The following is an 18,851-nucleotide window of genomic DNA, read 5'->3' as shown; positions in this document are numbered from 1 at the left end:
AAAAAAAAAAAAAAAATCTGATGGTGGGATGATATCCACTTTAATATGTGATGCATGTAAATGAGACCTGCAATGAGATGCCATTCACACAATTGTTCATTTTCTAATTTAAAAAATAACAAAAACCCGCTCACGGAGGAGGACCGCGTTTAACATTTATTGAAGAAAACGAACGGCATTTATTCAGAGACAATAAAAACACACGATACACAAGATTACACTTTGCCTAGTATAGAGGTAATCCAAGATAATCCCACATTTACCCTTCCCAAAGCGTCACAGTTACAAGACACAAGGTACTGAATTAACCAAAAGCTTTTTTTTTTTTTAAATAAAGACGTAAAAAAAAAAAGAAGAAGAAAAGGTGGGGGCTATATCGTTCACAGAACATTTCCATTAACATTGTGCATAGTGAAATAAAGCTTTAAAGCTGTTAATACTTCATCAATATTGCAAAGCTGATACATAATATAGTAATGTGAGCTGCAGCAGTGCCACAAAAGATGATCTCAGCCCTTTGTTCCACAACATCGTTCGTCATCTAGATGACCCAAGCTGAGCCGCACACCTTCTGCCTCTCTTCAAGGGGTTATGGTTTAGTGTAATGAGGCGTGTTAACCCACACCTGAACCACAGCTATTACTCAGCGCAGCCAGGGTCCTAAACACACCGCTGATAACGTATGCATTAAGGAGGTCCGCAGCAGGACAGGCAGTGTGGATATAATGCAAAGCATGCATAAGAGAATGAGCGTGCAGAGGCACCGTGGGTTTGGGACGGGACAGATAATGAGGAAGGGGGGCAGGTGGTGAATAGAGTGGTGGGGGGAGGGCATAATCCACTGTTGTGTCTCCTTCTCTGCAGGAAAAAAAAAAAAAAAAAAAAAAGACCTGTCTGTTCCACTTGCACTTTAAATAGAGACGGCAAAGATGAGCGGGGCAGGAAAGGGGGGAGCAGTTTAACAAGGGGATCATGACAAGAGGGGAAAGTTGGCATTTTAACGAACTGCATGAACCGTGACAGTTCATAGTTTTCTTGTAATAGGCTTAACTGAAACTGAAGCCAGCTATTGTGGACAGACCTTGTTATTTGTAAAAATCGGCGCACAAATCACACTGGGAGACAGCATCCCCCCCATAAGCCGCGGTGCACAGGCAGGTAAGGCGACACCAAGCTCACATCACCATGCATTTCCATGCCCCAAATCAAAGCAGAGCCTACACAAAGCTGAGGGGCGCGAGGAGATCATAGATGGAACATTCACAGGCAAACAAACATTTGCCAACAAAAAGCCGTGGAGAACAAACGACACTGCCAGCAGCATCAGCCGAGCCTGAGAGAGCAGAGGAACACAAAGAAACCCTCTTGCTGTTTTTTTGGTTAAATATTACTCACTATACGGACTAAATCAGTCTTGGCTCTTTATTGTTTAGGGTTTCGCTTCAAGTTAAAATTAGACTGAATAAAATACAAGCATCTGTAATGATAAGAGGACTGAGTTCAGAAACATGGGCAACCTTTCTTTGGTAGTAGTGAATATATTTAGAGTGATTTTAAAGACCAGTATATTGGCAGTTAAATAGGAGAATAAAAAGTAAACAAGGGATTTATGATGTCTTCTATTTGAATTTACTAGTTGGATTTTTGTAACGCGTTCCCAGGTGGGAATACAACAAAATTGCCTCCTGAAAGATGGAAGTCCCAGAGCGGCCATGGATTCTGCAATCGACATGGCTGCCGCACATCTAAAATGTAGTGAAAGTTGCAGGTATAAAACGTTTTATTTCTAAAAGTTAGTGTTTATTTGAATCAGTCACACACAGCACTGACAAGCCTCTATTCATTCGGGTTAGGGTACAGAACCCATAAAACCCTCATTAGCTCTTTGTGATTCTGCTTGTGCTGTGAATAGCAGTTAGCACCGCACCAATTAGACAATCCCTCTGGGTTTAAATCTGCCAACTAGAACCTGCTGAGCTCGGCGTCGAGCGTTTTCCTAATCTGAGCTCGGACTTCGGAGACAAATGTAACGCAGTACTAGTGTAATAAATATAATCAAGTAGTGCATTTGCAGAGTATCTCTGCATTTAAAAACCCAAATTCAAGGCTTTTCTGTTGCCAAAATAGCCTATGTCAGCAGAACCTGCAAATCTAATATCCAGTTTCAGCTTTCACTCCCAATTAGAACAACACACCCAATGTGAACTTCTTAAACGTGTCAGAACTCATGGTTGATCACACACATACAAAAACAAGACTGACACCCTGCATAGAACCACCAGATGGCGATAAAGGATCAAAAGTTTGATGACGACAAACGGTTCCCAGTAGTGTCTATTTTGCTTTGGTGCTCAAGTCTGTAGCCCAAGATGTTTAAAACTGTAGAATTAAAGAACAAAACTAAATGGTTTTGTGTGGCTCAATTTTCTGCAATACACAGAACACGATACTGAGGATGAAATTCAATAAGACATAGAAAGTGATTAGATACTGATGCCCATCTAAACGACGTTTGGTTCTGTTTAGCATTCAGCTGGAGCCGTTGTGTACAAAGTGCAAAGGTGCCAAAAAAAAAAAAAAAAAAAAAAAAAAAAAAAAAAAAAAAAAACGTTTTACAAAGACTGTGGCAATTGCACCCAAGTATCACGCATCACCTCTGACTGGACCAACGGTTGTCCTTTGTGTTCCTATGTTTGCAAATCCATTCAATCGCAACAAAATAGGAAGTTTCTCCTTTTTACTCAAAAAATAAAATAAAAATAAAAATCCCAAAAGATAAAAAAAAAACAAAACAAAAAAAACAATTTCCTTGCTATGTTTCTGTGACTATATTTCTAAACCTCAGTCTTTCCCGTTCGGCTTCATTCTAATGCTTGCTTCTCGCCGTTCTTGTGTTAGCGTGACAGAGGCACAACTACTTCCACGTAGTTGGTGGGAAATAATCCAGACTGTCCGCGGAGTCTTCCTTCAAACCAGTTCTCGTCGATTTGACTGACCAGCGTGATGATTTCCCCCTCGCAGAAGCCCAGCTCTCCGTCGTTCTCAGCCACAAAGTCGTACAGGGCTTTACAGCACGGCTCCCCTGCACACATGGACAGAAGAGCAGAGATGCAGGAAGGGAAATAAAACACAAAGTCCAGCTGCTAAAATACAGACGAGCTGTTGGTCAGAAGTTTACGTACACTCATAATCTGCATGAATGTAATGTTCATTTTCAGGCCGAAATGATTAGAAAGGAAAAACTCAAGAATTGAGTGGAAACGTTTAAATTTGTTGTGAATTTTCACACAGATTTAAAAGTATGCTTAAAGGCTCAAACATACATATGGATATTTGGTTTAAAGTGTTCCTTACCAAGTAAACCACAGGTTTGTATCTATCAACAAGCTTCAAGCACAACATTCGAGCACTGCTTTCTTGGTAGAAATTATAGCGCTTTCTTTTAAATTGGTTGGTTTCCCGGCTCAGATCTGGCTTTTAAGCACAGGTCACAGCTTTTTAAATCGGGTTGATGTCTGATTGTGTCAACAAGCTTTACATTGTTCTGCTTTATTTGCCCCAAAGACCTGTTTTGATGTCTGTTAGCCATCAATGCCTGGATGGAAAACCCAGCTGTGTTGTAGTATCAACCTGATGTTGATTCAAGAAGTTTGAGAACTCTAAGGTAGTCTTTATTTTTCTGGATTGAGCCTCATGGTTCCTGAGTTGATCCTAAAACCCCCAGACAAAATTCCTTCAGTCTGAGGAGATGGTTTGAGTCAGATGGTTTAAAACTTAAGGAGCAAAAAGTATTTACCATAAAATAAACCTAAATCTTTCTCATTTGTCTCCTGGGATGGAAGTAACATTCCAACGCTCTTTTCCATCAACAATGTCTTAGTCACGTTTTTCTCCTTCCAAACCTACAGGTACGGTCTGGAACGGCTTCTGTTCAGAACATACACCGTGTTTACTTCCTGGTCCCTGAGCCAATCACACGAGAGCAGTATTTGGCATTTTATCTTGGCAAAAGAGCAGCAGCCTGCAAACGTGGAAGCCAGCAAGAGGAGTGGACCAGAAGTGGAACAGAAAACAACGTGTTATACTCGTCCTGTGGAAGTGAAAATTCAGTGGAATTGCCCAACAGCAACGGACCACTTTGAAACTGCAGGCAGTGCGTTTGTGTTGTTCCGATTTTAACCACTAGGTGTCATTATTACTTATTGTTCCTTTAACACAATTGATCTCAAATCACATCAGAACTGGCTTTGGAGTAGATAAAGCTGGCTAACGTGAGGCTTCTGGATTAATCCTGACCTCAACGCTACTGAAAATGTGAGGACTGTGCTTCCTGCCAGGAACCAACCAGATTAAGTGAATTTTACTAATACTTCCAAAATGAGTAGTTAAATATGCAGACAGAATAGAAGCTCGTTGATGGCTACAAAAACAGTGTGGTTTTACCCAAAAACCTCCAATTGTTCATGTATTTCTTTAAACCTGTATGTATAGTTCTGATAAAACAAATAAATACATAAATAGAGAAACTCTGGATAAGATTTTAACTTGTGGACTCAAATTATTACTTTGACGTATGATTCATCTACAGTGGAAAGACAACAGTAAAATCAGAATAAGTTCAAGGCCAACTCATGGCAGTTATGATTGGATGTAAACTTCTGACCCGTCCCCTTCAACCTGTTTGGCAGAAACTCCTTCAACAAGTTCAGACACGTTAGTGTGACGTTTACAGGGACTCTGCAAAACACCACTGATGTAAGGGTTTAAAGACGAGGAAGTGAAGTGTTACGACTTATTAGTTATCAGGTCATTAATAAAGAAACCTTCGGAAGCTCAGCATCAGAGCACCGATGTTACAGACTTATTCGTTTTTATTCAACAAAAAAAAAAAAAGATTTAGCTTGAGATCCAGAAGGTTCAGGCGTCAGCAAAGAAGTCGTCAGATGTATAAAATTCAGCCAAATTTACACATAGCGGGTCACGAACCTGGCTTCAAATGCTTCAGTGACTAACACATTTAAAGTAACATTATGTGAGCTGCTGAGGATTCTACACATCTGAGGACCAGGTAACAGGAATAGTAAACACTTGTTCCCCTTTTTATGTTCTGCTTTGCTAAAAGAGATCCGTTAACACAGAAAACATTCAGTCGAGTTAGTGAATAACAGCCAGAGAAGTGCATCCATGTTACCGCCACACCCATGTGCAACAGATTCAATGAAAGCGGTAGAGGTTTGTTGTTAATTGACAGGTAATCGTCTTCTGTCCACTCACGCGGTTTGCTCCTGATGGAGGGCTTTTTCATGGACGGAGGTGGATGGTATGCTTGGGCTGCTTAATGTTGCAAAAAAGGGAAATTAATCTGTCAGAAGAGCGATGCGGATGTGCAACGTGCTTCCTTAGGACTGGGCCTTTGCACGACTCAAAAAGATAAAGTAAAACATAAAAGTCATTTTACCAGAAGCGTATGACGGAGGGCTCACGGCGGCAGATGAATATCCGTCGTTGGAGGGGTCCGTGTCTCCATAGTCAAAGGATTGTCTGGGTTTAGGTTCGCGCTTTGGACGGGGACGGGACTGAGATTCGTTTACCCTGCGCAGAATGACAACAGAAACAAAAAGATTACATCTCTGATCTCAGTGGAAGTACAAAGCGAGTGCAAAAGGCAGATTGGGAAAGCAGCTGGCTCTTTATGCGCTCCACTCTGGCTCTTCACAACTTTGGCCAAACATTAGATATAAAAGCACTATATTTTTAAATGCACACATTTATCAGGAAGGCTATTTTCATCCACTTTTCTATCCGTTCTCAAGCAATATCTGCACACAATTTCCACAGCAGAATGACATTAATGGTGAAGGAAATACAGTTTTGTTTTCCACGATAACGACATGTATGTCATTAGGCTATAAAATGAAATGCAAGCAATGCATTTCATTTTATAGACAACATTTTTTCCCCCACAGTACTGCATCTAATTATCCGTAAATGTGGAAATAACTCCACTCATTGCCCACGTTTTACTCAAAATGTATATTTCTTTTAATGTACAAGTTGTTTTTTTATCCTCAGAAACCTAAGAGAAATAAAATTATGGTTCTTTAATTTCCTCATACAATAACTTGCTTAAATATTTGCACCCTTTGAATTTCAGCACAAAATAAACCTAAATGAGAGCGAGAACAAAATATTGCATAATTGTGACATCAAATGGAAGGAAGACAATGGTTTTCAGAGAAGTGCAGCATGCATATGTAATCAGCCCGGCTGAGTCAGTATTCTGTAGAACCACCTTTCGTTAACAGTACTTTTGGAGTATGCCTCTTCCAGCTTTGCACATCTAGCAACTGAGATTCTAGTAATCTCTTCTGAAAAATAACCCAAACAAAGTGGGACTGGATGGAGAACATCGGTGAAAAATCAAAGGCTGATTCTTCACTGGATTCAGATCTGGACCATTCTAACAAATGAACTGTGACTGGCTCTAAGCTGTTACATTGCAGCTCTGAAGGATATGTTTGGGGTCGCTGGAAAGGAAACCACCCATCGAGTCTCCAGTTTTTTTGCAGACCCTAAAGGCTGGCTCACACGGCAGGATTTCGGGCCTGATTTTTGCCCCGACCTTTCCCTTCCTATAGGCGCAGATTATCGGGGTGGCTCCAGAGATAATCTTAAGAGATATTCCTGCCGTGGCCATTTGTGGCGTTGGCGGAGTGATCTGGTCAGCTCAGGAGGACGTCGGGTCCGCTCCGACCTCAGATCGAGGCTATTCAACATGTTGGATGGTATCGCAGGAAGCCTGTTGACTGTGACGTGTCGCCCACCTCCACATCATAGCGCAGCAAACGGTGACCCTCCCATTCGGGTTGTCTCCACTCCTTTAACCAACACCTTTTCTTTTTGTTTTTTTCTCTCTGTTAAAATCAATCCACAAACTATTGCCATAATCCTTCCTCGTCGTTCATGTTCATTCACTCTGAACTCACGTTTGATCTTGAGAGGTTTCGCAAGATTTCCCATCTAAAGACTTCCGACATCTGAACGATCCTGACCAGACTCCTGTATGAGCAAACCTGTTCTAGCTACGTGTGGCGTCTCTCAGGCTTTGAAAATCCGTCGACTATTTTAAAATCCTGCCGTGTCAACTAGCCTTAACAGATTTTCTTCCAAGTTTGTCCTGTATTCACAGTTTATTCCAGCTTCGCTGTGCTCGCAGAGGAAAATCATCCCCTAAGCCCGGTGCTGCCACCAGTATGTTTCCTGGTGGGTGCAGCCTTGGAAAATATGTTTGTATGCAGGCCATAAAGTTCAGTTTTGGTTTCCTCTGACCAGAGCCTCTTCTTCCAATTGTTTGCTGGCTGTAAAACAGCACTTGGATCAAATCCCCATGAAACACCATCCATGTATGAGCATGTGATTGGTTGATTTGAATTCTTTCTCTTGTGTCCTTTTGCACCTGGCATGTAGACGAGGTTTTCACCAGGAAACTCTGGCTCTCTGAACACAAATTATTTTAACACACACCACATTATTCATCATAGTTTCCCTTTCACTTTACAGTTATGCTCTATTTTATGATGGTCTGTGGCATCTAAACTTTATTAAAGTTGGAAAATTGGAGACATATACTTTTGCAATGCACTTTAAAAAACATACTTTTATTTGTAAGCATTTAAAAAAAGTTTTGTCAGTAGGTTCTGCACACATTTTATTAAGTGGCAGCATTGTTAAATGACTCTAGATTGTAGCGGTTTCTGAACTATGCACTACACTCCAAGAAATTTCTTTCTTTTGTCTTTAAAGTGATTCAGAATCGCATCACCAGACTGCAGGAAAACCTGCGTAATCTCATGCCTCGTGTGTCTAAAATCTAAGCTGAGTTAGAACATCAGAAATGCAGTTTGGTTAAGACAGAAAACAAGATTTTCATGAGTCAGTCACAGCAAGGATTGTGGCCTTTCCTGAGTAACTGGGTCTTGGTATCGTGACCCAGATATTCTGGGATAGAGCTCAACAGGCTGTGCGGGAGTCATGGGTCACTGCATTGTTCGATTACACAGAAAAGATCACATATATAGATGTCAATTCAACAGCTCACCATAAGCTATGTATAACTGAAGGATGAATGGTAACTAGAAAAGTTTTTACATCAGCATTAAACAAAAAGAACATTTAGCTCTAATAAAATTAAACCGTGATTTAATTTCTGAGGACAGAAACGTGTTTCCTAACGACAGTGAAAGAGCTAACCTTTCTCTCAGTTTCTCTGTCACCTCCTCCAGGACCTCTGTGGCCTGCCTGTGGTACTGCAACAGGGACTCCACAAAGGCAGACAGCTGACTCACCTGCTCCACCTACATGTGAATCAGCACAAGAACATTTTAGAGCAACCAACAGAAAGAAAAAACAAACTAGGAAGCAGCAGCAGCTTTTCCTCAAGGCTTTTTTTTTTACAACTTTATTGAAGCTTCTTTTCTGAAGCCATGAGATCCCTAGTGTTTATCACATGAATCACAATGGCTTCCTTCATATGGAAGCGGCGTGAAAATAGTAAACAGCAGAGACCAATCAGGTTAGACAAGCTTGGCCTACAGTAGGTCCCCATGGAAAAACACAGAGGCAGGTCAGATGATACAGGCTGTCCTTAAAAGCCCCAGTTCCACCGGCTTGGTTTGGCCGCGTCCCACTCGGCACGGCCCGCTTGCAAGTGTTTCAGAAGCAGTTTTATTTTCAGGGCCAGCCTGAGTTTCTCCGGCCCCACTCAAGCAGGGTCAAACCGAGCGGCCTCGAGAGGAGTTTTGACATGAACACCCAGCTTTTCAGCGATTGACAGAGGGGCGAGGAGAAATTAGGTTTTTCTCAAAGGAAGTCCAGAAAAACTTAAGAGTGGCTAAATTGATATTGAAGGACCATTTTGAAGGGAGTGGGTTAAACCAAAACATAATTTTACTATTTACAAAGCATTAACCACGCCTGAAGGGGGAAAAAAAGAAAAAGAAAAAGGTCACTTCAGCTTTCTATATGCAGACGCCCTGTATCAGATTCAAGGATTTATGGATGGTTTCTCAAAAGATTACTTTATCCTTTAAAAAAAATATCCAAGACAATCTTGCATATAGTTGTAAAATAATTATTTGTATTCTTTTTCCCTTTTGTTTTTAATGATGTATTTTTTTAGCGTTTACCATTTCTTGCAGATTTCATTCAGTATCAATGTTGTAAACAGGACGTGGGGGATGGGGCTAATGCCGCCTCCAGGAGGCGCTTCCCTCTTCCAGGCATTTCAAGGCCGGCCGAATCACAAACTGAGCCAAGTTAAACTGAGCGAAAATCTTGCACCGAACTACATAAATTAATTTCCACGCTGCAATATCAAAACCATCAGAATATAATTCATATTTAGGGGAGTAATATTTAATAAACACCTGCCACACAATAGTCCACCATGATTACACCAACTCCCATCCTTCACCTTTTATACTTGATAATGTTCTGATCAAGATTTTACTCCATACCGATTTGAATTGGCTTTTTCGAACAAAAAAAAAAAAAAAAAAAAAGGTCTAATGCATTAATTAATAAAATAAAAATAAACACAAAATCAACATCACTGTCATTTACCAACTAAATTATGTTTCCAAATCACATTGTGGCCTAGAGCCCCTCCTTATTAGCTTGGAGTATTTTTCTCCAATTGATGCAACAAAAAACATCTTGTTTGTGAAACAAGATGCAAATGTTGGCTTCCAGTGAGGCCATTTCACCACAACCTTTACATTTAGGAAACTTTAGATTGGCTCCATTCCAAAATTGTATCAAACCTGCACTACATTATTCAACAAACAGATTCCTTTAAATCTCAAAAACAATCTTGGTGCTTTGTTTGCTTTCTGAACGGGAGCAGCTCCAGAGCTCCTGTTCAGAAACGGCACCTGTGAAAAACGCTGATCTCAGAGTGTCTAGAGGCTAAAGGAGCAGCTTTTTTTTTAAGTGTAAATTCATCCGAAAGTCTGTGGAACCAAAATGTTTCACTAGTTGGACAAAAACTACATTTTTGATGTTTCAATTCGAAGATGAAGAACATATTAAAATAAAGACTTTATTTTAAATAGACTAGGGAATAAAGTCTGCAAACTCAAGCATTCTATATTCTAGATCTTCCAGTTTTCTTTATCTTTCCAGACTTGAAAAATTCTTTAAAAATCCCATTGAACGCTTTGCCAGAAAGCCTCCATAAATCACGTTCCCCATATTACGTGGATCATGTAGAAGTCTGCTTCTCCCTTTCAAATTGCTTTAGCATGTCCTCCACGACCTGTTTAATGGACTCCTCTGAATGCTTTGTTGTGGTAAAACTAAACATCTTTTAACCAGTAAAAAAAAACATTGCGTTTCGCAAACTTACGTCAGTTTCCAACAGATTATGCATGGAGCTCTCGGCCATCTCTTTGGACTCGTGAAACTTGTCCAGGGCCTGCCTGATCTCCTCATCTGGGATTTTACCTTGACGTTTCTTTTTATAATCATAGTCCAAACGGCGGCCTTCCATCTTTTTTAAGTGGTGCTGAGGGTTAAACACACATAATTAGGAGGGAGAGATTAAAATGTCATTTGAAACAATTAAGATTCATATATATATGGGGGTTTTAAAGTGTTTTTTTTTTTCTTTGGATTACAAGTGTGTGCGGCTTGTAAAGTGCAAACCTCACCGGCAAATGTCAAGCCAGTGTGTGCAGAAGAAACGTATTACATCTCCATTCTACCTGAATATCTTTGATGTCCCTGTCAGCGACTGCCTGCAGTGGGTCGATAAAATTCTGCTTCACATCAATATCCAAGGAGTCCTTGACCTCCGCCAACCTCTTCATTGCCTCTCCAACGTCCAGCAGAGCTCCACCTAAACAACACACACAAATGGAAGAGCAGGAACTTATGACTGCCCTGTGTCAACATCAGATCAGTAGATATTTGCACAAGCAGCCAAGTCGTATAACCAGAGATTCATCATCAACCCCCGCTGAACGATGCTACATGTTGATGACATGCATCGAGACAAATTATTGCAGAACTGAAGTGGAAGGAAATGGGATGCAAAGATTCACCATTTTACATTAATAAAACATGAGACTGGGGCACAGGTTCTCCTTCTAGCAGGAGAACAACCCTTAACATGCAGCTGGAGCTACAAGTGAATGGTTCACATGGAAGCGTAGCCATGCGTTAGAATGTCCTAGCCAAAGCACAGGCAGAAATTCAATTGATTATCTGTAGCAAGACCTGAAAATTTCTGCTCATAAATGACCAATGTGGACTCTATTCACTACTTGAAGTGACTTCTAAAAGGCACTTAGTTACTTTGGGGTATAACAGCAGAGAGGGCTCAATACTTTGTAATTTTTATTTGGAAAACTGCTTGAAAATCACTTATTATTTTCCTCCTACTTCACAACTTTGAACTCCTACTCTAGTATACAAAATTCCAATAAAATACACTGCAGGTTGTGGTTGTAATGTAACAAAAAAGAGTCAGAGTATGAATACTTTTGCAAGAGCATGTATAGTTAACTTTCTGCAACAGTCCATCTGATGAAAAAAAATTAACATTTTTGCCATCAGTCTGTGTTTTTAAAATGCAATGTTACATAGATACAATTAGTTGTTTTCTACTTCTTTGTATGCATGAGCATTTCACTATTTTAAACTTAGGAAGTTCACTGCCAAATGTCTGTTAAGTGTACTTCTCATCAAACAGAAAGAGAAGTATAAAAGTTTGACACTTCCTGGTTGTTTCTAGTATTTGTTTTCATGCAAAACAGCCCGAGGTTCGGTTGTTTTATATCGGCATATGAAAAGGTGTAATAGTCAACATAAAAAAGGTACCAGGTTTGTCAAAATAGTCGATATTTTGATATATTATAATCAATAGGAATTAGTCAAAGCAACTAATTTTTGTCAAAATTAATACAAACAATATTGTTTACATTTTCCCAAATTGTTGAGCTTCTTTCAGTTGCAGTGCTGCAATAAGAGAGACGCTCAGCCTTACTGCAGCTTCACCTGACCAATGAGCTGATGCTAGAATGTTTAAATCAACATGGCAAGAACATCCAGGAAAAAAAAACAAACAAAAAAAAAAAAAAAACATATGCAACCCTCTTTAGCCAAAAAGCAACAGCGAAAGTTGTTCAGAGGTTTAATCCCTAAAACGAAAACCGATAGGACATGTTTTTGACTCTGAATGACATCACATGTTAGTGGTGCTAACACTACAAGCTAACAGTTGAGGGCAACTTTAAAAAGGCAAGTAAAGCTCCTGTATCTGCAACAGTGAAGTAGTAATCCACCAGGGCGACATAAGCTAACACTGTTTAAATATTAGCATCTCAGACACAGACAGCCTAAAGACAGGGTTCTGACGGGTTGAGCTTCCCCATCCAGATGTGTTTCCACTTCTACAATTCTACATTCTACAATTGTACAAATTAAGGCTGAGCGATAGGGACCAAAGATAATATCTCGATATGTTTAGGCTCAATGCTGACATGCAATATTTATCTTGATATGTTTTTTTTTTTCATAAAGTAATTATAAAAAGGCATCTCTGAATCAAAGCTTCATCCCAAATGTCTCACAGGCACATTTTTTAACAAACAGCTGTTGATGAATATATGAGAAATGGCTGAAAAATAATCTACTGGAATAAATAAAAGTTTTATTCTAGTGCAACATAGACCATCTCGATATAAATAATATAGTCTGTTCTTACATCTCTTAATAAAATCTTGCCATTTTTAAAATGTTGATATAGTGCCCAGCCCTAGTACATATTAACACAGGACGATGTTAATCAGCTGAGGGCTCAATCAGTTACTAAATAGAAAAGCAACAAAACAAACCAGTGCAATAAACATGATTACGCCCATGTTTAATTGTAAAGCTACTGGAGGCTAATGTGGCTAATAATACAGGTTACAGTGGAGCCAGTCTGAAGCTGACAATTAGAGCAAAAAAAAAGTAGGAACCCATAGCCATCTACCCTACTGCTGTTATTGATCACTGAAGAAAATTACCAAAAAAAAGGCAGAAGGTTTACGGGGCTGCTGCGGATTACTTTTGCATGGACCAGATCCTTGTTTATATTGTAAAAAAAATATAGTTTGTATGCGCCAGATCCATATTTGTTTTAAAACAGTTAGTTTAAGAATGATTCTTGACTTGTTCCTCAGTAGTAAAATGTATTTGTATCAATATCAGATTGACAAGCAAATAAAAGTTAAAAATAAGCAGTCAAAACAGAATTTAATTGCACAACTGAATCAAAAAGGTACACACTTCCATAAAGGATATTAACACTTTAGTGACTGTTATGTTGTCTACTGTTCTGCTAAACAGGGAAGAGACACTTTTAAAATCTATATTTCTCTAAATGAGGGCTAGTTTGTTCCCTACTTATTGGTTTTGCGCCAATTGAGGAAGTCAAAATGTTGTGATACTGTAAATAAACACCTATTTTTCTCTGAACTAAAAAGAACCCTGTGGCTTCAAAAACAATTTGGCTACTGTGTGCAAAATGGCATCAAGTGTTTTTCTTAGTATTGGTATCGGGTTTGAAATTTTGCATCGTAACAACCCTAGTGCTGACTTATCAATAGTACTGAACTGTAGTGAGCAAGGTTTCAACTCAAACTTTGGTTACAGTGCAAAAAAAAAAAAACAGGGTAGAATGCAGTTCTGAAAGGATAAATGGAGAAAGAGCAAAACAGTCTTTACAGATGCACCCGTTCTAACACCTTATCGTCGAACTGACCCCGCCGCTCTTACCAAAGTTATTGTCCTCGCCTATGTCCCGTCCATATTTATTCATAGACTCTCCCAGTAGCCCCTCAGACTGGGGATAGCCAGGGCTATTCACCTGCCCACGGATTTTGGACACTGTGTTGAGCATGTTGAGCTTAGTCCTGGACGCAGGATTGGGCTGCAGGTACTCTGTCGTTTTACTGATGACATCCACCACTGCTTTGCTGGTAACATCTGCTTTCTGGTGGGACACGGTAGGACAAAAAAAAAAACAAACGGTGTGTCAAAGTAGCATCAGGGGCATTATGTGATAAAATCAAAATGAACAAGATAACCAGTTTATTGCGCTGTAATTACTCGTTCAAGTTCTTTAAAGTCTTCATCCAGCTTGGTTCCTTCTGCCCCTCCCACCTTCTCACTCATCAACTGTGGAAATAAAGCAAAGAGAAGAGTTGCATTAGTGATTAACAAGCAGAAGAACATGTTTAATAGTGGTCACAGAATCAGCAGAAGCAGCTGTGGGTTAAAGCTAAATGTTGACGACATATTGCTCCTACGGTTAAAAGTGCTGCTTATTAGATCCCCTCGTTTCTCACATGATTATGTTAACGAGTTATTATTTATGTTTCTGAATAAGGACAGGACACTGAAGCAGTGCTGTGGTACAAATGAGAAAAAAGTATGACTATTATGTATGAAAGACTTGAAAACAAACATTTTTTACATGCGACACAGTTGAAATCATGCCAGTGTTTTTTGTTCTGAGCATCAAAGCTCAAGGTTCTTACATCATTTTCATTTCAAAATCTAGACGTTTTTGGACTCAAATTTCCTGCAGCTTTTGTGACATTCGAGTACCAAATATTTTCCCTGAACTGCTTGAACACAACTTTTTTGGTAGCGTGGACGGTATAGGGTCACTTCACAGGGATTTGGGGAACTGGACTTACTTAGATCAACTCTACGGTCTTTTGTTTGATAGTGGTTGCAGATACTTCTAAACATAGTTTGGAAAAAAATATTTTTATTTTGTTTGTAGAAAACACCCAAATTAACAGCTTACCTACATTTGTAGGTATTTTAACCAGATCTCACTAGGCTGGTTCAAACTGAATTTGAAGTTGATCGAGAAAAAAACAAAAACAAAATCCCCCAAAGTAGTGAAATGACAATTTCTGGAGTGATATGGCTAACCTAGATAGCCATTTAAATATAATTTGAGGAAAAACCTATTAAACTTATTAAGCAAAAATTGAATTTCCCCCCACTTTAGACAGCTAAAAAAAAGTGGAAAAAAGTCAGGGCGCGTGGGGGAAATGAAAATAATTTCCATATTGAATTTTTCCTCATACCCAACCAAACCGGGGGGGGGGTGATTAAGGAAAGTCCCATTCTTTAACGGCGTAGGAATCCTGAAAGCTGAAAGACATATATTCAAAGCTCTTTCCTACAATACATACCAAATCTTTTAAGCATATAACTTATTCACCATTTATAAAATCTGTTTTTACGTCTTTAACATTATTGAAGAAATATTATAGGAAGAAAAACACTGTAATGTCAGCTCTTTCCGACGTCTTAAAGCCTTAATTCATATCCTGATAAAATAAAAAGCAGCCACCTCACAGATTCTTCTCCGGGGCGTACACAGAGACACCTTTTTGACTCAGGAACATGGATAAAAGGATCAATTGACAATAAAGACTCAGGGCTGTTTGTTTCCATTCTTAATTTATGACACGTAATCGTTCTGTACCGGGAGCCCCCGCCTAACTTCTGCGTGAGGGACTGACCCCTGCAAGCACTGTACTTAGGGAACTCCAGTTTCATGATGGCCTTTCCTTTTTTCCATCAGCTCAGCTCATACATTCCAGTTTCCTACATGAAAACCACAGCCCGTGGTTTGTTTTAACAGCCCAAAAATGTTACTTTACACACTCCCCCTCTCTCGCTCTATCAAACACGCATAGCTCACAGCCAAGTAGAAGGCAGAATATGGGCTGCTCTAGACGTTATTTAGGTCAACTCACTGAAACTGGCAGTGTAACACCAACACATCGATTCACCAGGTGGATTTGACCAAATTGTTTCCTATAGTTTAAATAAAAAATAAAATAAAAAAAACTGTGTTTAGTTCTGCTCATTGGTTGGCTACGTCTAACTTACTTTTCCAGTCCCAAAACAAATATGGCAGACGGAGCGTCTGATTTGAATGAGCCGCAGTTATCAGAGCTTTCCGTAGTAAAAGAGACTTAAAGCGTGGAAGCGCTTCAGCGTGGGTGATGACGAAGAACAGGATTTCTTTGCAAACCACACGAAGACAAGCAACATCCAGGACTTGTAGCTAAAAAGGCAACACTGTGGAGACACGGCCCTCACTAGCTAGTTTTAAAGCTACACAACCCACACCATCGAGTCCGACAAATGCACGAAAGATTGTTTATGGTAACATTTAGAGCCACGTTTTTGACTGATGAACCACTCTGGGTTCTAACGTTCAGACTCTGAAGCTGATTTCATTTCATCCCATTTTAATCACCTTCCACCGTGCAACCGTCTTGTCTGACTGGTATTTTGATGAAGCATTTTAGAGCCGGTATATTTTAAATCATGAAACCATGCAGTTCTTGCCAAAGTTTTTTTTAATTATTATTATTTTTTTATAAAGAAGAATCTGGAACCGGCTCCCTTCTAATATTAGCGTAACAACACCCTGTCAAGCAGCTTTCTGATGAACCCCTACATCATAATTTTCATTCCTTTTAAAACCAGATGAACAAGTTAGCAATAGTTTCGTTTATTGCATTTTTTTTTTTATTTATTTGCAGAAAGACACGTGGATGTTAAATGGATGCCTCAGTATTTTGGTACTTCAACATCAGCCGCACATCTGTAGCAATGTAACAATAGACAACAGCCACCCGTCGCCATTACTAATGCCAGCTACAAATTATGACTACCGAACAAAGTTTCAACCTAGAAGAGGTATGGGTGGCATATCAGATAACACGTTCACATTTATTGGTCCAATAAACCATCCCAGTGAATGACCTCCTAGAGCAACAACAGGACTTCATTTAAGTGGAAAGAAGTCATCGTTGCCACGTCTGTGGTTTTCCCAAGAGTGACAAATCAGATTGTCTTGGTTGGAATCTGTTACATACAAGCTGTAAAGTTCACTCACATGATTCTGAGTCTCAACCCACAACAAAGGCACGTATACGCCAAGCGTGGAGCAATTACTTCATCGGTGTGATGTTCGACCCAAAAACAATCAACGGGCTGCAAAAAAAAATGCCGCCACCTAAAGCTGACTCCACCGGTTCTGCGAGTAATGGCACGCTGGGAGTTGTGTTTGTATTAACAAGTGCATGTGAAACCTCCAAGCCTTTAGAAGCAACTCAAAATAAAGGACTAGTACTGCCACCTGATACGAGACTGAACAAAGGGCCAGAAAGTCTGTCATACATGCACTGATGATGTTCTCTGTCCATGGCTTCAATAAGAAAAAAAGAATACAACATTAAATTACTTAGCAATAATAATAATAATAATAATAAAGTAAAATCTTTTTTATGTTTGGCAGTTTTAAACTACAATCTAACCCTGCATATTCATGTTGTGCAATAAACAAATCTATCAAAACAGTATTGAATAAAACACATAGACCCAGCATCCTTTATAAAAGGATTTTTATTTTTTTATTTAAATCCTTGTTGAAAATTTATAATAAATTGGGACTTTTCCTCAAGCAAAGACAGAGGAATTAGAAACACCTAAGATTAACTTTATGAATGTAAAACTTTTAAATTTAATCAGATGAACAAACCAATGGATTGTTTGGTTATTGCATCGTAATTTTAACTCATGTTTGACAGCACCAAGGAGAAATAGGATGTAAACTCTACCTTTTAACACCATAAATCTAGACAAAATTTTTTTAAAAAAATCCCTCTGTCTGATTTAGGGGGGGATAAACCTCTTGAACAGATGGTGCTAATCCTGTGCACTCTGGCGCTAGTGGTGAGCATTTAATTAAAACAAGACGGCGTTGACAACTGAGTTTAGTTAAACCTGAGATTAGCATGAGCTAATTTCAGTTTTCATTTAACTTCAGAGGTAAAAGTGTTCAGTAACTACATTAATGGCCGTGTTTTCTCTCTCTCCCTCAAGCTTTCACAACTTTTAGCTCGCCGGCGACGTTTTTGCTACAGTATACCGAGTAGCTTTAAAGCTAGTGCAACAGAAATAACCAGGAGAGCAGCGAGCTATGGAGGCGCAGCCGGCTAAAAGGAGAAGACAGCCCGTTTACCTGACTGGCTTTGAAAAATTGCTTCTTGAATCCTGCGACCGACATTTTTCCGCGCTTCCAGTTGGTCCTCTGTGGGGAGAAAGTGTGCTAAAAAAAAAGCTTCTGCGAACGAACAACAGCCCAAACAAAGAAAAAAAAAATGACCCGAGAAAACACGTCTTGAAAACTTTGCTCCGCGGATAATAAAAAAAAAAACTTGCTAGGCAACCACAGTTTCCTGGCTCCAGGTTGTGGGAGGATCCGAGCAGCTGGTTAAAAAAAAAAAAAAAAAAAAAAAAACACTACCGGCAGTGAGTCGGCCCACCCCCTTCTACGTCCTATTCAGCCGCTTACTTCTTCGTGATTGTTATTTTTCTCAGTTTATTTTAGGCATAGTTATTAAAAGAAACAAATGCTATTGCAAAGAACTTTCCAGAAGACGCTGTTAAGAGAAAAGTAACGTCGAAATCTAAAGCTCCTCATGGTCACAGATGGAAGGAAGAAGAAGGTCGTGGGTTCGAGTCCTAGCCTTGCCCTTAGTCGTTCTGCATGGAGTTTGCATGTTCTCTCTGGGTACTCCGGCTTCCTCCCACAGTCCAAAAACACGACTATTAGGTTAATTGTCCTTTCTAAATTCTCCTTAGGAGTGTGCACAAGAATGGTTGCTTGTCTCTGTGTTGCCCTGTGATAGACCCTACCTCTCGCCCATTAATAGCTAGAGATAGGCACCAGCATCCCCCGAGACCCCACAAGGGATAGGTGT

At 39.6% G+C, this 18,851-nt stretch overlaps 1 protein-coding gene across 3 annotated transcripts; it reads right to left on the bottom strand.

Moving 5' to 3' along the window:
* Window positions 1-130: 130 nt before the first annotated feature.
* On the bottom strand, window positions 131-18,373 carry LOC105934558 (endophilin-A2). 3 transcript variants are annotated; one of them, XM_036138055.1, is made up of 9 exons: window positions 18,110-18,373; window positions 14,155-14,223; window positions 13,822-14,038; window positions 10,764-10,897; window positions 10,406-10,564; window positions 8,251-8,354; window positions 5,459-5,592; window positions 5,275-5,331; window positions 131-3,082 (listed from the first exon to the last, which is right to left on the bottom strand). In XM_036138055.1, exons 1-9 carry the CDS (start codon window positions 18,152-18,154, stop codon window positions 2,895-2,897), a joined length of 1,107 nt encoding a protein of 368 aa, XP_035993948.1. In that variant the 5' UTR covers window positions 18,155-18,373; the 3' UTR covers window positions 131-2,894. The 3 variants fall into 3 exon arrangements, with proteins under 3 accessions (XP_035993948.1, XP_035993947.1, XP_035993949.1); XM_036138054.1 differs by having other exon boundaries at window positions 5,275-5,334; window positions 18,110-18,372; XM_036138056.1 differs by lacking the exon at window positions 5,275-5,331 and having other exon boundaries at window positions 18,110-18,371.
* Window positions 18,374-18,851: the final 478 nt, after the last annotated feature.

The sequence above is a fragment of the Fundulus heteroclitus genome, chromosome 6 (assembly GCF_011125445.2).
Source record: "Fundulus heteroclitus isolate FHET01 chromosome 6, MU-UCD_Fhet_4.1, whole genome shotgun sequence".
NCBI lineage: Eukaryota > Metazoa > Chordata > Actinopteri > Cyprinodontiformes > Fundulidae > Fundulus > Fundulus heteroclitus.
This window is presented reverse-complemented; position numbering and strand designations above follow the sequence as displayed.